Source organism: Emydura macquarii, unplaced genomic scaffold, assembly GCF_026122565.2.
Source record: "Emydura macquarii macquarii isolate MOO-44397 ecotype Brisbane River unplaced genomic scaffold, CSIRO-AGI_Emac_v2 contig_554, whole genome shotgun sequence".
Classification (NCBI taxonomy): domain Eukaryota; kingdom Metazoa; phylum Chordata; order Testudines; family Chelidae; genus Emydura; species Emydura macquarii.
The window spans coordinates 4,816,350-4,839,397 of NW_027130691.1; the positions used below are offsets into that span (position 1 = coordinate 4,816,350).

Consider the following 23,048-nt stretch of genomic DNA (forward strand, 5'->3'; position numbering starts at 1 on the left):
ACACGCCCACACACCGCGGGGGCAGGGGGCCTTGTGCGAAAACCCCCCGAAGCGGCTGTCCCCACGAGTTTGGTGGCGGAGTAGTCCCGCCCACACGAGATCTCGCGGGATTTCAGGCCCATGATTGACCCGAGGCGCGCTTTGGAGGGGGTGGTTGGTTCGTTGTTCCTAGCCTGCTCGGCAGAACGAGGCTGGCTGCGCGGGAACTGTAGGGAGGCGCGCGCTGCAGTAGCCGCCCGGGCCCCTGAGGCGGGCGGCGTGAGGGGGAAGGCGGGCCGCTCTACCCCGCCGCTCCAGGCCTCTCCTGCTCCACACGGGGCCGTCGGCCATGGCGTGGGGATGGGGCGGCCCAGGGTGCTGCTGGGGAAGAGGGGGACGCTGCCTTCCGTGACGTAGCGGCCGGGGGTCAGCTCTGCCCCACCTGCCCTGGGGGAGGCCGGCTGAGGGCGCTCAGATACGCGGATAACGGGCCCGTGGCAGCTAAGGCAGTAGCTACTTCCCCAGGCTACAACCTGAGCCTGGGGCTGACGTTATTTGTGCCCTGGCCACCTGCTGCTAGTTCCAGGGGGGGCTGCCCCACCGCTGAACCCCCTCAGCTTCCGGGGCGGGGTGTTGGGCTCAGGCCTTGCACCCCCACCCCCCAGCCATGTTTCCTCCAAGGCTGCTGGGCTCCTGATTCCTTCCTACAGCTGACAGGCTGCTTCCATCTTAACCCTGGCTGCCTCATCCACAGCCCGGCCCCTAGGCAGCCGCGCTGGAAAAAGACCCACAGGGCGTCTTGAGAATAAGCTTCACTTTGACAGCCACAGCCGTTGGGATTGGGGGCAAATTTCCACTACCCTGGCACGGCTTGGTGTCAGCCTAATCCCTTCACTGGCAGAATACCGCCCCTTCACCCCCCACAGCTGTGTGGGGGAAAAAATCTCAAGCCTTCCATCCATTTGGCTTAGGCAAGAAAACTAAACACAGCCTCGAGGTTAAATTGTTAGATCTAATTTGAAGTAGACCTTCTTATGGCTATGATTACTCTCTAATGAAATTCGGAAGTTTTTCCTATGTAGATCATTAGTTAGTGCACAGGCCGGGGTGTTTTACCCTCTCATCCATACAAAATAAAGTTAATAGTGCTGCTAGGGAATGCTGAACACCACTTTTTTTTTTTTTTTTGGCTCAAAACCAAAGATGAACATTAAAGGTGGGAGACTGAAGTTTAATGTTAAACCAAGACACACACACATGTCCATGGAAAACAAAGCTTTCATACAAGGCATAATTCCTGAAATTATCATCAGTTGGTAAAACTGATTATCTGATGTGTATGAAAATGTTAGCTTCTCCACTCTAATTTGGGTTAACGGTTTTAGACTATCACCACCAAACCAAACTATTAACAAAAGGATTAACTTTACCATAATGTGGCAGGTTAAACAGCACTAATGTTTATTATGAAAGGGTAAATAGTAGAAGAAGATATTTCACAGATGACTGGGTAGGAGAGAAAAAGTTTAGACTACCTAGATTTAGAGTACTTCAAATTATCAAAAAAAGTCATATAAAGAGTACCTATGGTTAGGAAGATACTGTGTTACATAGTTTCTGCTGCTAAATTAGATGGCCAAATTCTGCTGATGCATGACAGAACATTCTCACAAATCAGGCAAATAGATTTACTCAAAAAAACCCCCACAGTAAGCCAATTATAAGCCATTAATTGGCAGTCTATAGTAATGGTATTTTCATAAAGCACTCAATTTCAAAAGAGTACATTAGATTCTTCACACAAATGCAAACAAGAGGTTACCCAAATATATGTAACATTAGTGTACAGAGAATTATGTTTGGCATAAAAAAAATTTAAAGCTAAGTGAAGTTTCAGACCAGAAGAGAATAAGAAATTGCCTCAGGCACTTTCTAAAGTTTTTTTTTTTTTTTTTTAAACATTAAACAAAGTTACGTGTGCTTTGCACTTATGGACTTAAGGTTTTGTTTGCTTTAAGAATGGTTTCCCCACTTCCTTATTCAATTAAGCTTCAACTGCATAGAAGGTTTCAGCCGCATGGAGCAATTAGCATGTCCTTTAAGCGTTCTTCTGTGGAACTTTGATTGTTACCTACAAAGAATAATGTTGGTTAGTTTCCTGTATTTGAAATGTTTTTAATAAGATTCACTTTGTTCCTTTCCCATTGCTCCTAAATGGCATGCTACTGCTCAAGTATAAATACCACAGAAATTAGAAATGGAAGAGATGTGGTCATTCCCAATTACTGATTATTCCTTATGGCTCGCTTATCCTCTATACTTTAGTTTTAAGTGGACCATGTGGTGGTTTTTTAGTGTGATTCTACAGTCTAATAGATCTCACTTTTAGGAAGTTTCTGGACTTTCAGTTTAGTAGTTTCCTTTCCTCCAGTATCATCTCACATGCTAAGGCATTGAATCGATCGATCTTCATTTGGATGGAAGAGTAGCACTTAAATAATCAGCACTGGGTGGAGGTCTGCCATTCCAGTAACAAACTCCACTCCAGCTATTCAGTGGCTGATTTGTAAGTGCACCACTGATATTCAGGCTTACAGGCAGCACCTGTTCAGAGATGCAGGCATAATTCCTTCCTCAAATGAGTTCATTACTAACCCATTCATTATTATTTACAATCAAATGCAATTAAAAAAAGAGGGATTCTAAGAGGTTTACTTGAAGATTATGTTCAGTAGGGCAGTAAAGTGGGAGTTAGGAATCCTGGGTTCTAAGTTCTACCACTGATTCAGCGTGTGTCTTTGGGCAAGTCACATCCTCATTTTACAGGCGAGGAAACCTGAGGCAGAGGTTAGCTGTCCCACCTCACCTAGGTATGTGAAGTTTTATTTATCATTTGTGAAGTGCTCTGGCATTCTCTAATGAAACATGCTAAGGAGGGGCCACAAGTTTTATTATAGAAGCATAAAATGCAGAGTTACAAGAATTAAAACTGAAAGCATTCAAAAAAACAAGAGGTTTGTGACATTGTGAATACCAAGGGCCAACTTCCTTTTTCTGGCAGTCTTGTGTCAAAAGGGTACAAATCTCATACCAATTTTCCCCTGGCACACAAAACATTGATACTCACAGTTTTCACTTCCGTATATGCCTCCAGGCCATATTCCCCCAACTCTCGCCCATTCCCAGATGCTTTGTACCCACCAAATGGGGCCTGAGCTCCAAACACATCATAACAGTTTATCCTGGAATGGAAACCAAACCTTAGAAGCAGTTTGTTGCTCCAGGGCATCTACAGTACAAAGGACTTTCATGGAAAATTTATCTGATTAAGGGATGAACACTTCCTCAGACTCAGTTATAGCAAGTCGTCCAGATCTACCAGGATTCTCTCTCACCCACCATCCTTTTGGCCACACAGATCCCAAGGAGGCACAGTTTGGTATCCATTAGAGTCAGGCAAGGAAGGATGAAGGGGAGAGTGGTTAATCAGCTGAAGAGCAATCCTTGTATCTTTAAAGTACTAACCTCATCTCCGCTAATCCAGGAAGCAAGACAGCAGAGTCAGGAATCCAATTCAGGTCTCCTATATGTCAGCCCACCAAGCACTGAGGCTGCCCCTACCTGACCATCTTTAAAGTATGGACATTAAGCATCTAGCTGCTTCCTCACTGCCATTTCTGGAAGGGAACATGAAAGGCTGGTGTTCTGGAGTTTTCAATAGACTCCAGTTTGTTTCCACGGTACATTTCGACCAATGTACTAAAGGCCCTGACTACCGTAGATACACCTCTCTTTTTGTATTCTGCTGCAGTAGCTAAGACAACACAAACACCTCTGCTGACCTAATAGCTCAGTGGTAGAGGGCTGATAGTAGGGAGTTGGCAAGGTCCCTCCTGCATCTTCTGACCCAACGTTGGAGCTTGTTCTTCCATCCCACCCACCAAGCCCCTGTCTACTCGTCAAGGCTCATCAGTTTGCACAGATTTTACCAGAGGAAGGTTGGGAATTTTAGTAGAGTTGGAAACTTCTGATATTTGGTTCAGTTCTACTTTTGTACCTGCACCAAGGTGTGCAACAAAACACAGTTTATACATTTAATGAAGGAGGCAGCTTAAATGAGGAAGCTAGAACTTAGAAAGACAGCTTTTATAAATTCAGGGGAAGAATTTGGTAACAGAGATCCTATGTGTAGACTCTTACCAGACAGTTCCAGCCCGCAATGCCTGGGACACATAATTTGCTTTGTCAAGATCTTTTGTGAAGACTGCTGCTGCCAGACCATACTTGGAGTCATTTGCTCTCTCAATGACTTCTTCAATGGTTTTGAACTTCAAGATCTGCATGACTGGCCCAAATATCTGTGAAATCAAAAGAGCATTTAAAAAAAACAAACAAACAATGGTCTAGGCTATAGCTCCAACAAAAGTTATGGGTTTGACACAGAAACTACTAAGTGAGGTTCTCTGGCCTGTATTATGAAGGAAGTAATTCTAAGTGATCACACTGGTCCCTTCTAGCCTTAAAAATCTAAATGAAAAACATTTCTGGGTGATGGCTTGTCTATTTTTCATCTGATTCTAGCAAGAATTTAGTGTTTCAGATAATCTGTGGAATTCTGATACTTGTTGTCCCTGGCATCAAGAGTTAAAAAACAAGAAGGGAAACGCTTGGCAGAACGATAGAGAAAAGAGAGATTTACAAATCATATGGGATTGCAGTTCTGACCTCCTCCGTAGCAATGGTCATGTTGTCCTGCACATCTCCAAAGATAGTTGGCTGGATGAAATAGCCCCTGTCTGCCGCACGATTGCCACCACAGAGCAGTTTGGCTCCTTCCTTCTTCCCAGTGCTGATGTAACCAAGGATCTTTTTAAACTGCTCTTCATCGACCTAAGACCAAAAAGAATAGTGATAGGTCAGTTTGATCCTTATGGAGGGAGAAAAGGATTCCACCACATCCTGGCCAAGATACACAAGTTCTTTACATGGAATCAGGAAGGAGTTAGTAGAACAACAATGCTGCATTTAGACAGATTCCTAAAACAGCCTTCAAGGGCAGAAATTGCTGTGTCTAATAGTTTCAGATGGAGGGTTTTGAGGTCAAAGTGGTTATCTAAGCCAGTTCACTCATCCCTATTTCATTTAGACAATGGGCAAAGGTTAATGTGAGTTAGGCATGTGAGCACCAAGTACCTTCAATTCTATCTTACTGGTTCATGGATATAGTCCCAGGTTTTAATGCATAATCAAGTAGCATCTCAAGAGAAGGAAAACTGAAGCTTTATGCTCTTACCTGAGGTCCCTGTTCAGTTTGAAAGTCAAACGGGTTTCCAACCACTCTGGACTTGGCTCTCTCAACACTTCTCTCTACGAACTCATGATATACATCTTCTTGGACATATGTCCGGGATCCAGCACAGCAACACTGGCCTTGGTTGAAGAATAGGGCAAAGTGGGCTTGCTCAACAGCCCAGTCCACTAGGAAAGAGATGGCAAAAAACTCAACAGATGACTTAGGGGAGAACCTTCCTCGTGCCAACCACAGGAATGTCAGGGCTATGAATTCCCTTCAGCTCAGTCACTTCATATGGAAGGCTCTGCTGCTCCTAGAGTAGGGGTGTGATTGTGGGTCTACATGCTGAACAGGTCTTTATTTAGATCAGATTCTACCCAAAACTCCAGCGTCCATTTGAAATTAACCAAATCTGAAAAGTTTGTTTTGGATCCAGTAAAGCTTCCTTCTCCCACCACCACTTACAGGGGGTACCGGTTTCTTGGCTCAAGTGAGAGGCACACAGAAAAAAATCCACATGGATGAGAAACAGAAGAGAGAACTAAGAAAAAATGCCAGAGGTTAGAAAAAGGCAGACAGAAGTGAAGCAAAACCTAGTAGAGGAAAGAATGGGAGGAAACACCACTAAATACAGAAGATAATGAAATAGAGCCCAGAAGAACGAGTAAAGAATGTGAGAGGTTGGTTTTCCTGCAGACAAGCGTAATCTGTGGCTAAATTAGTTTGCCCATCCCCATCCAGGCGTTCTGTTGTTTTGTGAAGCAATGCTGACATACACAGTGAGGCAGCCAAAATGGTGTAAGATATGCCTCCAAAGATGCATAAATAGAGTGTGCTCTGGATGACACTAGCCAGTTGGTGTCAATAGGAGTCTAGAGAGTCCCTCAGTATGGGAGATTATATGGGAATCACAGATAGGACCTTCCAGCCCTTCCCAAATCCTGACTGCAAAAAGCCATGATAGACTCAATGACTCAGACTCTAAGGTCAGAAGGGAGCATTATGATCATCTAGTCTGACCTCCTGCACGATGCAGGCCACAGAACCTCACCCACCCACTCTTGTAATAGACTCCTAACCTAGACTGAGTTATTGAAGTCCTCAGATAATGATTTAAAGACTTCAGGGTACAGAGAATCTGCTAGCAAGTGACCCGTGCCCCATGCTGCAGAGGAAGGCGAAAAATCTTCAGGGCCTCTGCCAATCTGCCCTGGGGGAAAATTCTGAGAGCTACAATTCTGACACTGCACTGAATAGCTTCTTACTGTCAGCATCAGACATGATGATGTTTGGGCTCTTCCCCCCAAGCTCCAGTGTCACTCTCTTCAGGTTACTGTCTGCAGCAGCCTTCTGGATCAGATGCCCAACCTATATCAGAAGGAGCAGAATCAAGACTAGGAAATAAACACCCCTCAGTCTACTAAGCTGGTGTTCCCCAAATGGTTAGTTGATGGAAGGTGCAGGTGGGTTGAGGAGGCCCTGGCTGGCAGGGGTTGGAGAGCAAACCTGCTCTGCATTTAACCCACAGCAGCAGCTCCTGCCATGATGGAGGTAGTGACTGAGCCAAATTTGAGCAAATGGCACCTCAACGCTGTACACCAGGTCACAACGCCCAGAGCGAGGAGCTGGGCCCAGCCCCGCAGGACAGGAGCTGTGTGCAGAGCCGGCTCATTCTCCAAACCCAACACCTGCCCTCTCCACCCCAGGGCCTTCCCTCCGGGCTGGGATTAGGGCTGTGGTGCCAGGACAGAAGGTGCTGCTGTGGGTGACCAGAGCAGCAGCAAAGGATGTTGGCCTGTGATTTTAGGCCCCCCCCCCACAAATTTGGATGCCAGGTGGGTCAGAAAAGACGACAAAATACAGTAGGTGGGTCGCCTTACTAAACAGTTTGTGAACCACCGTACTAAGCAGCTCATAGCTGCTCTGTATTCTCATGCTCTTGCGCATTGCAGGGAAGGGTCTAATTTTGTCCAAATGCTTTCCAAGCAGCTAGTGTGAGGACATACAATAAAAGTAGAAAAGGAAGCCATGTTATTGTACTTCATCGTGATTTCATTAAGGAAGTCTAGGCGGTAACAAAAACCAACAGTAACGACAGACATTACATTTTCTGAAGACTATGGGGCAATGGGAACCTCTGATCAAAGAGAGCTGGACACAGGTGTACAGCTGGTGTGGATGTGATTTTAGGACACAATGCTTCTCAAGATTTTCACTTCTGTATATCTCCCAGCGCCCTATATCTTTCAGCACCTGCTAGAGCTTATTGCATCACCTGGCCGTACTATTGGTGTTAGGTATCTGTCAGAAGTTTCCTTATAACCCCTTCATTGTCTGTGTTTTAGCTGAATCACTGAAGTCTGCCCAGAGATTAAACTTCACCTACAAAGGCGCAGCCCAGAGGCGATATTCTTCTTTAAGAACCATTCCAAAAAGACCATCTGAACAGAGTACAGCTTACCGAGGGTACAAGGCAGTACTGGTTCTTAAAGACTGCTGCATTTTTAAAATGAAGGCAAAATGTTTTTTAGTGTTTGGTACAGAACATACGTTTGAAACAAGCTGTGGCCCGTCCGTGCCTAGGGCAGCCACCTGAAAATGCCACGGTCAGGGCAGGTTGTAAAAGGAGAGCAGATTCTCCCAGCACTGGTGGGTGACACTGAAGTCAGACTTCCCAACCAGCCACAAACATATTGACATTGATGTTAAATAATATAATAAATGCCCCCCCTCCAGCCAGCGTCAACCCCCAACGTGAGATTGGTGTAGGAGGGAGTAATCAGAGCTCCAGAATACACCTCAAGGGTCCCCCTAATCCAGCCAGCGTCACACAAGCCACAAGGCCACCCCCACAAGCTTGCCCACGGGGATGTGGTCGTGCCACACCTTACCTCAGTGGAGCCAGTGAAGGCCACTTTATCTACTTCCATGTGAGAGGCAATAGCAGCCCCGGCAGTGGGCCCATAGCCAGGAATAATGTTAACCACTCCTGGTGGAAAGCCGGCCTGCAAGTTCACCAGCAAAAAGAAAATCAATGTTACTTTATTATTCCCTTTACAAATCCGGAGGATACATACCCCTGACAGTCATGCCGACCTCCAATACCCATTCCCCCCCAAAACAGGCTCCTTTCTGGGTCCTAGGACTTTGCTACACCACCTACACCTGCATCCAGTAGCTTAAAGCCAGCCTGCCAGGTTAGGGGACCCCAGGCTAACTTAAAAGGGACAGCACTCATTTGTTGACGCAAGTCGCTCTGTTAGATTGGTTAGTTAGCCCACTGAAAACTCCCGCTCCATTCAAAAGCAGCATCTCCTCTATCTGCAGTGGAGAAGGGCAGGAACAGGAATGACACCTGGTTAGTCTAGGGGCTGGAATTTGTTAAATAAAAAACCAAACAAACAGGTCTTTCCTCTTTGGCCCTGACAACCTTTTGCTCTGGCTGTTCACCACCACCATTCCCCTCCTGCCCGTCTCCTGTTGGTTCCTGATTCCCACTCTTTGCGTTGCTGTGTGGTCATTGCATATTGCACAGCCACAAACTGAAGTGTACGTGGGAGGTTGGTCCAGAACCAGCTTCTGTTCTCACCTCTTTGATCAGACTGGCCACGTAGAGAGCCGTCAGAGGAGTCTGCTCAGCCACTTTCATCACAACCACATTCCCGGTGGCCAAGGCAGGCCCAATTTTCCACGCCAGCATCAGGAGCGGGAAATTCCACTGCAGGATGCAAGGAAACATGCTTGGCTGAATTTGAAAATATCGACTCTCCATTTTAATTCATTAGCGAGTCAAATCAGAGTCTGACAGAACCTCAGCTGCTATCGTTGGCTTAGCTTCACTGAATTCACTTTTCACCAGCTCTGGGTCCAACACCCTCTTTGTCTCCCTTCCATCCCTGTCTTACTAACACCTTGGATTATAAATTTGTGGTTCCCTTCGCTATCCCTGCCCATGGTTTGTGCGCTGCCCTCTGTTTGCATAGGGAAACAAGCACCAGGCTGTGGCATTTCCAGCACTGCAGCCCAAGGTTTACATTTCCAATACAAAAAAAGTTAAAGCCTTTTCATGAACACTTAAAACAAAACAACTTCCCAAAAACTTACTTAAATAATTCTACATTATGGGCCTGAACTTGGCCTAGTCTCTTGGAAGTTTTTATTCATTTCGTCACTTATTCATATGCACGCATGCACACATCACACCACAGGATCCAAGCGCCTCACAAATGGCTAAGTTTAGTTTCAACACCCAGGTGAGGTTGAAGAGTGTTATTCCCATGTTACAGATGTGGAACCGAGGTACAGAGATTAAGCACATTGCCCACGGTCACACGGTCTGTGGCACAGCTAAGAACAGAACCTAAAATGCCACGTCCCAGTCAAGTGCAGAAACCTCAAGGCCATCCTCTTTCCCATGTCCTGTTTAAGATTTACTAGAGATGCAGCATTAAGTGCAAGGAGCTGCGCAGCTCACATGACGGGGGCTGGGAACTAGCCTATTACTTTAATTCCACACAGCTAGAGAAACAAGAGAACTGTTCATTCACTTCTGGAGTCTATCGAACAGTCAAGAAGAAAAACAGAAGCGACTACTATACAGAGTGAAGAGCTATGTCGCTACCCTTAACATGCTGCAAGAGAGGTGTGGACACAGATGGAAGCCTCTCAACAGATGCTATTTTTAAATGAGTGGCATATCTTCGGGGGGTGTCTGTTTACAAAGGTTAGGTCTAACTTGAAAACAGCCTTTGGAATTTTAAAGCCCCAGGCCAACAATTTCAAAGACCCTTAAAGAAGTTTTAATCTGAACTGTTAGAAACCAGGTCTCTTCTAATTGTCCACGAGGTGGTTTGAAACATTTACAGCGGTGTGTCTGCAAGATCTTGCATATGAAAAGGTTAGTGCTAAACTCACTAACAGATTAAGACCCAGAATTAAAGGTTTATATCCAATTCCTGTTCATTAGTAGACACACAAGCACGGTGCGTCACCACCAGAATTCTAACATCCATGTTATACCACCCCTGGAGGAATGTCTTGTCTCTAACCAGGTAATAGTTACACACTATTTTATGTCCACAGCAATTCACAGAACTAGATACAAATGAAGCTGAGACTTGAATACAAGTTGGGCTCCACTTCCCCATCACACACAAGCTATTTATTATTCTAATATCTGGTCTAAACTAGTTTCTGTTCACAATTTGAGGAAAGGAAGTATTTGGTAATTTCTGTTCATCAAACCGCATCAGAACTGAGCTATAAATGTAAATGAGTTACTTGCAATAAAGAAGGTTAGAACTCTGTCATTCACAGCTGGACACACAGAGCCTGATTGACAATTACACCAAGTCGCCTTAATCGCTGTCAGAGCAACATAAAGGGCCACTAAGCATAATTTCCCTCAGTATTTAAGAGAAACCATGCTTGGCAGAGGCCAGACACTTGAATTTGAATGTTACCCTCTATGCCCAGGGGCATTTCTGTGTGACCATGGATATATTTTACTTACTGGGATGATCTGTCCACAGATCCCGACTGGCTCATGTCTCGTGTAACTGAAGAAATCTCCATCTACAGGAATGGTTTTCCCATGACATTTGTCAGCCCAGCCTGCGTAGTACCTGACAATCACATTGGTTTAGTCATTGGTTTAGGACAATAAGTCTCCCACGCAGGAAGAAAAGTGAACTTTTCTTGACATCCCAGACTCAGTCACCTCATGAGACAAGTGTTGAAATAATCAACTCATTATGTATTAAAACCTATGCTCTGTGGAAAGAATGTGTCTCAAACACGGATTTTTAAAAGGCTGGTGTTTAAGAAAGTCACACCTCTCTGAAAGCTCTCAAGCATTCTTTTTTATAACTTTCAAGGCAAGTATAGCAGAAAGGACATTTTTCCAGTTGACTTTGTGCAATGGACGGCACACTTTGTGTATTGTCATATCCCCGTTTCCATGATATAATGGCTTTGTTTTCCCTGTTTGTGTGGGCCTTTTGTACAAGGAGAGGGGAAAAAAAGAAAAAGATAAAAGGAAACCTGAATGGAAAACCACACAATTGGTGAAAAGGCTCAGAACGCCTGAAATCATATATATATATTTTTAAATAGACTTGAATGAGAATTCCTTTAAAGCAGTCTATGCTCAGCAACACTGCAACTCCACAGGGTACGTGCCCTTTTTAGCTCCCAGAACGGCATGCCCACCTATGTGACTATGTAAACCCACTAGTCCAGCGTGATTTTTTTTTTTTGCTGGGCAAATAAAACATCATCGCATTTTCCTTATCAACACAGCGAGGGCTGGGAGAGCAGGTTTTGTGTTCCTCAGCTAACGATTTCGCAAGCATTTAGTGAGGCTACTTTTAGCAACATGCATTCCACTGAGCTATGCCACTTGCCAACCCTCATCGCAACCCCTGGACATGCCCCAAGTGGAGGATTCTACCAGGCAGCATGAACAAATTGTTTGGGCTCGGCCAGGACTCACAGCGGCCCACTACCCTTTACACTGGGCTTAACAAGTCTGGGGGCGCCAAGTCCAGAGTGTCTTTCAGGGTTCGTACGGGGCTTTAGGAAGGCCAGATCGGGAGACGCACATGCCATGGCCGTGCTGAGGAAGCAGCTGACTGCACTAGCCTGGCTGACCACATTCAAAGTGAGAGAATCTGGCTCAGGGGTGGATTTCACTCTGCCACAGGCCAGCAGCGCAACAGGCCAAGATCCAGGATGCCATCGGGTCAGATCAAGTCTAGCACGCTCAAATCACAGCAGCATCCAGACAGGAATTCACACCACACAGCAACATGTGCAGATCCCCAGCTACCACCAATCAATTGAATGCCAGACTTCATAGCCCTTCACACTCTGACCGGCTCTCATTGTTGCATGAAGAATACATGTGCCTACCTAATGCATTTGGTTACCATGTCCAGATCCACCAAGTAGGCGATGGAGTACGGTTTGCCATTATCCAGAGTTTCCAGCTCCTACAAACAGAGTTAGATCGGTCACTCATATTTGGATAGTCCCAGCCCTGACTCCCAGCCGCAGACCAAGATAAGCCCGACTCTGAGGTTGCTCTTTGGACAGGTTCTGCATCTTCCTACTCAGTCTTAAAGGCCCAACATTGCAAGGACTCCCTCCCCCTCCTTCCTTCCTCCAACAAGTGGAGGATGTAAATAAGGAAGGTGATATTTACTCAGTCTCATAACACAAGAGCTCGGAGGTCACCAGAAGAAATGAATAGGCAGCAGGTTTCAAACGAACAAAAGGAAGTATTTCTTCACACAGTCAACCTGTGGAACTCCTTGCTAGAGGATGTTGTGAAGGCCAAGAGAATAACGGGGTTCAAAAAAGAACTAGATAAGTTCCTGGAGGATAGGTCCATCAATGGCTATTAGCCAGGTTGGGAAGGGATTGCTCTTTGTCAGAAGCTGGGAATGGCTGATGGGATGGATCAGTTGATGGTTACCTGTACTGTTCATTCCCTCTGAAGCACCTGGCATTGGCAATTGTCAGAAAACAGGACACTGGGCTAGATGGACCATTGGTCTGACCCAGTCTGGCCATTCTTATGTTCTTATGAAACAAGCAGCATAGGATATGGCTCCTGTGGAGGGTGGAAAGGACTGATCCAAAGTCCTCTTCCCCCAGTCTCCTGTGCCAGAGCAGACAGACCTCGCAGCTATTCCAGACTCCAGGCTAAAGACCTGAGCTTGGATCACCCCATGCTGCAGCACACGGGGCTGTTGGACCATAAGACACCCCAAAGGGCAGCTGAAGGCAGAGTCCGGACGTTCAGTTGTTACTTTCCCCACGAATATGTAAATCATAGGGGAGGTGGAGGGGAAGAAAAAGACAGAGCAGTGCAGGCGTGATCAGTATCCTCATGCCTGTGTGCAGTAGGGGAACAATGGAGCTGCAGGCCCTGAGCTGGGCTTGGTTTAGTGTGCGTCATGCTATCAGCAGTATGTGGCAATGCTTCTGTCCGCGAGACACTCAGCTCGGTTTCGCTGAGAGCCGACTTTCACCCTAACTCCCTTGTCTTTGACAGCGCAAGAGCAGGATGGGCCTATGGGCTGCCCGGCCCTTTTAGCAGAGGTCACGCCTGCTCCAGATTCAGAGCAGGCAGTCAACGTGTAGAAAGAGCCCCCAGCGTCTGCTGGTTCAAAGGGCTCCAAGGTTGGGCCGTGCCAGCTGCGAACAGGAATAAGTGTGAACGTTTGATGGTGCCGATGTGTTGCTGGAAATGAGGAATGGTTTGTTCACACTTCGTACCCTCAGGGTCTGAGCTACGACGGCCAGCACCTCCCACCCCCACATGGCAGCTTCCTTTTTATACATGCAGCCAAGGGTGCAGGTGGGCCCCCTTCCCCGCCATCACCACCCTTTGAGGTGATTGTATCCACCTCTGGTGACGCTGCCAGAATCCCTCCCGTTCCCAGCTGGACTCCAGCGCTTTATTAGCCGGTGCCACCCTGGGCAGGACAGACTGTGCGTCCAGGGATCGTAATACGCACCGCCAGGTAAGCCCGATCTCTCTCAATCAGGTCGGCGAGGCGGTACAGCAGCTTCCCCCGGTGAGAGGCATCCATCCGTCTCCACGGCGAGCCCAGCTGGAAGGCCGCCTTGGCCGCCTGCACGGCCTTGTCCACATCCGCCTGAGGAGGAACCCAGACAGAGAGGCTGAGTGGGGGGCGCATCCCACCCCCGCCCACAGCCTGTCTGAGGTTGAGCGGAAGAGGGCTGCCCTCAGAAGGAACCAACTTTGCAGACCACAGGGCAAAAGAAATTAGAGGGGTTGGCAAGAACTGGCCCAGGAGAAAGTCAGAGGAAGCTGAAATGCAGCCTGCACTAGCAATCAGGACTAGCTGGGTCCCAGGCGCATGCTCTAAGCTGTATCCTTGGTTCCTGCACTAGGTCCCTGTACCAGGTCAGTCACTGGATGTTCGCCTCAGGGTTAATCGTGACCCATCTCCCAGGGCGTTGGGAGGCTGAGTGCTGTGCGTAGCAGCGCCCTACTCCAAGTCACTGCACAGGCAGGGAGACAAACCCTTCCTCTGCCCTAATGGAGAGAGGAGCTGGGCAAGGCCACGTTTGCAGATGCGCTGATGCTCGGGAGCCAGCTGCCCTGCAGTCCGGCCCCCTTTGCTCTCGCTGGAAGGAGGGACAGTCTCCTGTTTGTGCCTTGGACAGCAGGAGGGGACGGCTCTGGCGCTAAGATGGGAGCTGCAGGCCCGTTCGGATTATCCTCCCCTTCGGCTCAGTTGAAGGGAGCGGTGGGGAGGCTGCAAGAATCCTGTCCCCAAGAGCTGGCTAATTGCACACCAGCCCCGCCAAACGCTGGCATTACAGTGGAGAATTTACAGCCAGTGATTTATCTGTGAACTTCATGCAATTAAAAGAACCTCATCCCCTTCAAACTACAGCTGCCAGCCATTGGCTGAGAAAGATCCTGGATTCTGGAAGCAAAACGTGACACCAGACAATGCCCATTATCTCCTTGATAAGAGCAGGGGGCGGCTTTCATACATGAAAACCCCGCCCTGCTGTTAGCTGATCCCCAGCAGCTTGCAGTTTGATCCCAGCCTGCGGGGGTTTTGCAGAGTCATTGTTTGCTGACTCCACGGCAAGCTATGATCTGAGATAACGTTATTGTTGATTCTGGACACTTAGTGATCAGTGTGGATACCAGTGAGACACGGTATGCCCGATTTGCAGATCAATAAAGTTTAATGTGCAAGGTTTTCTATATACTAGTTAGATACAAAGCCTAAAATTAACTACACTATCTCATGCTCACTAAGCCTGGAGAGCTAAGCAGTCGCTCAGAACGCTGTATACAGGAACAGCTTTCTTCAGGGGCCCCGCCAGGCAGTCAGTGGATCCTCTGCTCCAACCGGCAGCACCTCCCACAGAGTCAGGTGTTGATGGAGTGCCCCCCTTTGTCTAAGTGGTGACTACTTATACCCTTCCATAAACAACCTTCCCCTAATTATCTCTCTCATTATCATATATGCTAATTACCTACATTGAGTTTCCACCCTTAACTACATTCCATTATCACCATGATAATCAGGATGGTCAAAACAACATCTGGTGATAGGAGGGGCGGAGTAAAAGTATGCCCCTTGGCAATAAAACAGTGTACCCGTCCCGCAGACGTTCAAGGACAACTTCTTGTTCCCATCACCGTTATCTACGCGCAGCTGCAAGCAATACAGTATCTGTATTTTGTCTATGCAGAAACGGAGACATCTGTACTGTTGTTCAGTCTCTGCCAACTGGAAGAGGTCATGCTACAGGGTCAGAATAGCCAGGCAAACAACGGAAGCTATGCTAGGCCTGTAGGACGGTGGTCGAGCAACTCAAATTGTGCTGGGCCTCCAACAGTGATGACGTTTTATTTGAAAAGAACGGGTTGAGCAACCCTCCCCACAGATGGGCTGCTGTCTTAGTACAGTCAAGCATATTTACACTAGGAATATTTCAGTGACAGCAGCTGCTGGGTAACATTAACTGTGTATCTCTGGCAAAGCAGGACGAGAGCAAGGGGTTTGAAGTCGCCAGTGGGGTTTGTTGAGATTCAGCAGGGCTGAATCGAGCTAGAATCCCGAGTCCCGCCATTTCATGGTGTTCGTCTCTAGACAGTTCTCATTTTTGGCTCCAGTTTCAACATCACAAAGCAGGGCATGTGCAGGGCACGCAGAAATCCCAGTGATTTCCTCCGCCTCCTCCGACAAGAGCATAAACCAACAAGTTTGGAGAGAAAGGCTGGTCTTGTAGTTAAGGCGCTGGATAGGGACTCAGGAGTTCTGCGTTCAGTCCTCGGCCCTGCCCAGACTCCAAGCAAGTCACTTCATCTGTCTGTGCCCCAACTCCCTGTTTGTAAAATCGAGAGAATTGTTCTTGTGTCTTTCTGGACTACAAGCTCTGTTTCCAATATGCATAAGTAGAGCGTATAGTGCACTGGGGCCCTTTAGCTCTACTCGGAGTGATCAAGTCCTTTTTGTTCTGCTGATAAAATGGCCGTCCCTTCCATTTCACTGGGATCTCACCAAGCTGCCAGTCCTGTTTTACAGGACCTTAGGTTACATACACAACCCTCTGGCTCCTGGCAATGCTGGCTTTTGTCCTTTCCTGGGGCAGGAACGTTTTGCAAAGACTGATCACAGCGCTGGGATCAGGTTAAGTGACTTCATCTTTCTGCCTCAGCCTCCCAATATTTAAAATGGGGGGAAACAGCCTCCTTCCTGCAGCAGCGCAGAGAACAGTAAAGCCCTACAGTGTCCTCACCACCTACTTGGCTTCCTACCTTTGATTAGGAACAAAGCAAAGCCAGGGAGTTTTATTGCAGTTGGGTGGGGGAACTGAAGCCAAAACCAGCAGGAAAGCAACACTGACACTGCTTTATATACAGTAAAGGTTGTCGTTTTACCTACCATGGATTTCAGGTACTTGCAGGATGGAGCGCAAACATGTCTCTGGACAGGGGTTATTCAGAGACACGCACATTGAGCTGATCTTTTATTATGCCATGATTGTGTAGGTTAATACTTATCAGCCTCTGAGATCTTGTAACAGCATTTACCTTGTCTCCCTCAGCAACCTGGCAGATAACTTCCCCCGTGGCTGGGTTGACAGAAGGGAAGGTTTTCTTGCTGACTGCATCATGCCATTCATTGTTTATGAAAATCTGCAATAAAAAAAATAAATAAAGAGACGTCAGTATTCAGGCCCCAGAGCCATATCTAAGCAGAATCTGGAAGCTGTAGTGTATTGTTTGGTGCTGGTCCTAACAGGAAGCTGGAAGCACAGCTCTGCATCTTAAACAGTTCAAATTAAATTGGTGGCCTCTGCACACAATTGTTAATGTGCAAGAAACTAGCCAGTAAAACTCACAGACATATCCCATGTGCAAAGAGTGTCTAAGGAGCAGGCGCTAAACCTTACACAGCGACTCTCACCGCGTTTTGGATCAGGCAAAATTGGGCGGGGAGGGGTGGGAAGGGAGAAATCCATAGTCAGGCATTGTGTCAGGAGAGCATCAAACCCCTCGTTCTAGGGAGATAAACTGATCTGTGCATGATCCACAAGAGACACAGCTGCAGCCTCTGGGACCACGTAACAATAGAGTCCCCTGTGCTAGACGCTGCAATAGGGTAGCCATTTGTGCAACTGTACCGTTTTCCAGCTCTCCCAGCCCACGCATATACCCTTGGGAATGAGGCAGAGAACCTGTCCAGACACCTGGATCCCATGACAGTGAGGGTGGTATCTGCATTAGACCAATGGACAGATCACACCTAGCTACCTCTGCCAGAGGTCCCAGGGCAGGCCCAACCACTCCTGCGGCCAAGATAAGCTAGCAAGCAGAGGGAACATGCCAATCAATCCCTCCAGTCCGTTCAGAATGCAGCTACCAAGTTTTGCACCAGCTACTTATTCAATGCATGATGTTATTGTTGCCCTGTGTGATGTACAGGAATAGGGCAGGACCTCTTTCAACACGAAGCAAGCCCTCTAGTCCTTTTGTCAGTGTTTCAGAAGCCACCAGGCCCCTGCCAGAGCTGCAGTGTTTACACACGGCTTGCACATTGTGTACAGTGAGTAGACAAGGGTATTTGGACCCCATTGTGCCCGTGGGAACTCTTCATATTACATATGTTGTGCAACAAGTAAGAGACAACACCTTCATCCTCTTTTCCCCCTTCTGTTTGCCACACTCGTTGGTTGCATCTTGTCTCAGGGCAGGCACCGTGGCCTCGAGGCCAGGCACCGTGCCTACTCTGCTTAGACAGCAAGTGTAACACAGGCAACACAATGGAACCCAAATCCTGATCAGGGCTTTTTACACACGACTGCAATACATGCTTTAACATCGCAGCCTAGTTTGTTAGATGCTTAACCGCAGGGTTTGACAGCCCTATGTGGTTTTAAGCAAGGATACAATACTCTTCCAGTGCCTTTCTGGTACCAGACTGGCCAGTTTACAATGCATTTCAGAGCTGGTGCCCATACTCTGTGGAAGGTTGGAGTTTGATCTGCAGATCCAGTGCCATTTGGGACTTGGTTTATAAACAAAATTTTCCTTACAAAATCCCCCCCGAATGATTTCCATTAGAACTAGGAGGAGAAGCAGCCTCAAACATAGACTCCGTTTGCATTTAGCCAGTGAAGACATATTCATGCAATTCCTAATGACATTATGAACCAAACCGGCATGTAGGCGCTTCAGTAGTTTGCTAGAGACTGAATTATAGCCTTCATTTAGGAAGGTTTCAAGAGGCATCTTGCTAGGGTACATCACGGAAGTCTCTCAGCCCTCCCTCACGGCTCAGATAGCAATGGTTACTGCTGTCCCTTCGCATAATCTGCCCCCCACTTGGGCAAGGTTTTTCTCTGCAGCTCCTGCCACCTGGAATAGCCAAGTACGGATAAGGACCCACTGTGGTCAGCTTCTGCCTCGTCCATTCTAGCTTTGCATCTTTTCTAGAAATCATTTTGCTGTTCCGATCGTAGCATTACACAAAGAAAGCCCCAAGCAGGAGTCCGGCTGCACTGCCCGAGGCAGCAGCGCCACGAACTATTCCAGACAGTCCCTGCTCTGGGGACCTTAAAACTTTTTCTTTTTAAAAGACAAAAATCAGTCCGGTTTCTCTCTGCTATTACTTTAGCTTTGTCAGAGTAACATGGGACATAATTTGCATGAAAGACTCCAGGCCAGCCTGCGTGTCAGTGACTGACGTGACAAGTCTGTCAGAAGCCAAACACAGGACCCAAAGTCAAGTCTCAGGGCGAAAAGCACAGCACTTTTATCAGAGTGATTGTTGCACAATAAGCGAAAGCAAACGAATTCCCTTGCCGAAGCAGCTGATCTATCTCCACCTGTCACTGAAAAGCAGTGACGCAGCAGTTATAAGGCTGTCCTTGGGCAGGGCCTCGTCACATTTCGTTTTGCATCGGTACAGCTGGCCAAACACCACTCCCAAAGGGAAACAATGAAGGAAGAGCAGAAGATGATCGAAGCAAACGAACATCATCCCCAGAACTCCCGCTAAATCCTGTCCAATGGACTGGCTTGTTTTCTCTCTATCTGTTTCCACTGCTGACCAAAGAGGAGCGAATTAAGTGTAGAACCCAGTGACAGCCAGGGCTTGGCTTGAATTTAACGCACACCAGCTGAGGAGGTGGATGGTAACTTGCTTCGCTGGTCAGATTCAGGAACAGGCTGCACGGCTTGGCTTCGAAAGGCCACTAGACTTTAAATTACTTGTATCAAGAACAGTTGGGATTTTTTTGTTTGTTTTTTAAAGGAATGTCTTGCAAGGAAAGACAGAGCATTTAAATGCTCAGCAGGCCAGTTCTGCCCAGCTTCCAACACCCCACCCATAAAGACAGTGGTATTATTGTGACTTGATTATACTCCCCTTGTAGCATTTACAACCCAGCCACTGCAGATTTAGGCTCATCCATGAGAACCCGAGAGCGACTGGACTTGCATTATGAAAGAGGAGAGGAAAAAGGGAGGCAGGATAAAAAGGTCAAACGTCAGCATTAATGTAGTTTAATCTCAGGTGTTAAGAAAGCAGGTAAGAAAGCTTTCAAAATGAGGCTTGGCAGTGCCTGTGGTGACAAATACAGGAATACAATGGTTGGTGCCTTGGTAAACAACATTAATCCATGAAGAATAAGAAGCTACAGCGGGCAGGTCTTTCACAGTGCTGTGTGCGGTCTTCATAGCTTGTGGGGCGTAATCTTTCCAGCACCCATGCAAAGAGAGATTATCTTGGAATTCCATCTCCACCAGAGAAGGCAGATCTCAGTGTGCTTTGCATTTGGTATTTGCACAACCCTCCGTGGACCGAGAGGTTACAGAGACAAGCCAAGTATTATGCAACCAACCGTCCACTGGCTGCACCCTCGTGGGAACTGACAGCACTTGGGGACTTGCGAATTCATTCCACCCTCGGCAGAGCAAGATGCAGGTTACAAATGCCAGGCCTGCAGGGCTGCATTGTTGCTTTAAAAAAAACCCACCTAGGCCAAAAAAGCAGCCGGGACAGCAGGCTCCTGGCTGTCGAGTGGGTGGGTTGCATGGAGAGCGGACAGCCGGACTGCCCAGGAGGGAACATTTCGGGGGCTTGTTTTTGTTACAGGCAGACAAACAAGAGGAGCCAGGAGGCGGGCGCAGGCTCTCACCACCGGGCCCAGTTCAGGAGGAAGGCAGACAACTTCTAAGGGAGATCGGGTGCTCTCCGAAGGGCCGTGCTCTGAGCGGAGCCTTGCCCTGCAGACTGGCTGGGCCGGGGAAGGGAAAAGCCTCCCGGGGCGGCGTGGCCAGCCGGCGTGGCCAGCTGAGTGTCGTGCACGGAAGGGGGCGGCAGGGAGCTCGGGAGGGCCGACCCCCAACTCAACCAGCCCAGCCGGGGCTTGGTGCCGCCGGCCCGGGGAGCCCCTGGAGGCCAGGCCGGGCCGCGCATCCCCCGCTGGGCGGCTCCCCGACGGACGGGCCGCTCGCCCCGCCAGGGGGGGTCTGTGCTCGGCCAGGCTCCGCAGCCCGCCCCCTGCCCCGGCTCGCCCCGGGGCCCGCCCGCTACCTGGCTGCAGGCGATCTCCGGCCGCGGGTTGGGGGCCGGGATGGCGGAGGAGGCGGCGGCCGAGAAGGGGCGGCTGAGCTGGGCTGGAGCCGCCCGGCCCCACAGCCTGGAGCCCAGCGCGACCGCACGCAGCATCCTGGCTCCGGAGTCAGTCCGCGGGGATGGCGGGGGGGGCCACTAGAGGCGGCGGAGACTAGCCACGGGGGGCGGGGCGGGGCGCGGCGGCGGGGCGGGCCCGGGTGCGGGGGGCTGGGCCCGGGACCTGCAGCGCACGTGTGCGCGGCTCGCCTCCCCCCGCGGCCTGGGCCGGGCTCGGGCAGCAGCAGCGGAGAGCCGAGCTCGCCTGGATCCGGCGCTGCGGGCCCGGCGAACGGCTGCTCGGGCCGCGCTAAAACGCTCCGGATTAGCGCTCCGGACACACTCCGGATTAGCGCCCCGAACACGCTCCGGATTAGCTCTCTGGACACGCTCCGGATTAGCGCCTCGGACACGCTCCGGATTAGCGCCCCGCTCTAGGGGTGGAACCTTGGTCCGCCTCCCTTGCGCCTCTGCCCGGCCCGTGCCCGGCGCCCGCTGCCCGTTTGCTTGGCGCTCCGGAAGCGTGGGGCAGGCGGGGACTCTCCGGTCCCTGCCAGGTTTGCCCCGCGGGGACGGGCCCGGGGCTGTGGGAAGGGGCAGGGTCTTCGTCTCACTCGGGGGCTCCCAGCCCCCCACCAGACTGAAGTGTGGCATTTAGCTGCAGGGTCGCCCCCCCATATGCTGGCCCTGCACTTGTGACCCCCCCACAAACCCAGCCTGCGACCCCCAGGTTGAGAACCACTGATCTAGATGGATGGACCTACCGCCTGGAGACCCCCGCCTACCCCTATTTGAGAACCACTGATCTACCTAGGCCTCCTGTTCCCATCCCTGCCTGTCTCCGGAGTCGACTAATAGGGCCCCCTTCACTGTGGCATCCGAGCCCCTCAGGCCCTTTAATGTGTTGGCGCTTTCAGAGTGGGGCAGTGGCGCTGTCATCGTGCGGGGGGCGAACTGAGGCTGCTCTGAACAGAAGGTTTCGGCCGTTCTTTGGAAAGCTGACAGCTGACCCTTAACTTCGCCCAGCTTTGACATGTCACCATTCCAAAGAAAACTGCTGCTTTGCCTTTATTTTTCGTAGTGGACGTTTGACACCCCCACTGTACTGTGCGTGGTGGTTTTTATCTCCGCTGCTCGCCTGATTCTGGTTCCAAACGAGGCATGGGGTTGACTGGACAGTTCGCAGCTCTGGTGTCCGTAACGCTGAGGTTCTGCTGTGTGTAGGACCCAGTTGTTGTGCTACACAGATGGACTCTCCCTCTGCCCTGGACCCATTGACTGCAAGAAGGATCCACACCCGGGGCTCTGAACCCACTGGCATTTTTTTGTGGGGGGGGCTGGGATTCTTTGTTCCTTTTGGCCCGGGCCTGGTTGGGAGTTTTCTACGTTCCCTTTCCCTGAGGATCCATAATATATCTCTCAGTAGCGCTACGTTCACAGACAGACACAGGCCCATAGTGGGGAGCGTGACGCTCTTTGCCAAAGCATTTCTCCCTCAGGGAGTATGGCGGTGTGACAGAATATACCCGTGTTCACACACTACACGCCACAGTAATGATGTCTGTACAAGGCTTGCCTTGTGAGGTATTTGAAAACACACACTTGGCTGGTCTGAACCGTGCCCTGGTAAATCACAGGTGGCCAGTTGGGATCTATCCCCCCTAAACCCCAAGAAATACGGGAGGGCCGGGGAGGAAAGGAGGCTCGCGGGGTTGGTGCAGTGTCTAGCGTTCTCTGGAGCAGGCATCAAGAGACTCGATTCTGTCAAGTGAAGAATATGACGCCAACTGCTTGTAAGACAGGTGGAATTCCATCCTCAGGGTCCGTGAGAAGTATTAGCAGAGCCAAGGCAGAACTATTTGCTCCCAGCCCCACAATCCACAACTATGACCACTCTGCGAGCCAGTATTCAGGGTAATACAGGGTAGGCCCCAAGCACTGCAGTCAGTCTGTCTGTCTGTCTGTCCTGATGCAGCTGCCTCCGGCGCTGCTTTTTTTTGGGCCCCGCTGGCAGCAGGGTGTGCGCTAGTCAGCAGGGCAGCCCTTTCCTTCTGCACACATCCACGGATGTCACACACAGCCTGAGGCCTCCT

General features: G+C 49.2%; 1 protein-coding gene across 1 annotated transcript; it reads right to left on the reverse strand.

Moving 5' to 3' along the window:
* Positions 1-865: 865 nt before the first annotated feature.
* Positions 866-21,057, reverse strand: ALDH2 (aldehyde dehydrogenase 2 family member). Its single transcript, XM_067539521.1, has 13 exons — positions 20,878-21,057; positions 16,869-16,973; positions 13,798-13,938; positions 12,185-12,264; positions 10,785-10,896; positions 8,862-8,990; positions 8,164-8,277; positions 6,538-6,640; positions 5,273-5,457; positions 4,705-4,869; positions 4,180-4,337; positions 3,107-3,221; positions 866-2,110 (listed from the first exon to the last, which is right to left on the reverse strand). Exons 1-13 carry the CDS (start codon positions 21,010-21,012, stop codon positions 2,078-2,080), a joined length of 1,575 nt encoding a protein of 524 aa, XP_067395622.1. The 5' UTR covers positions 21,013-21,057; the 3' UTR covers positions 866-2,077.
* Positions 21,058-23,048: the final 1,991 nt, after the last annotated feature.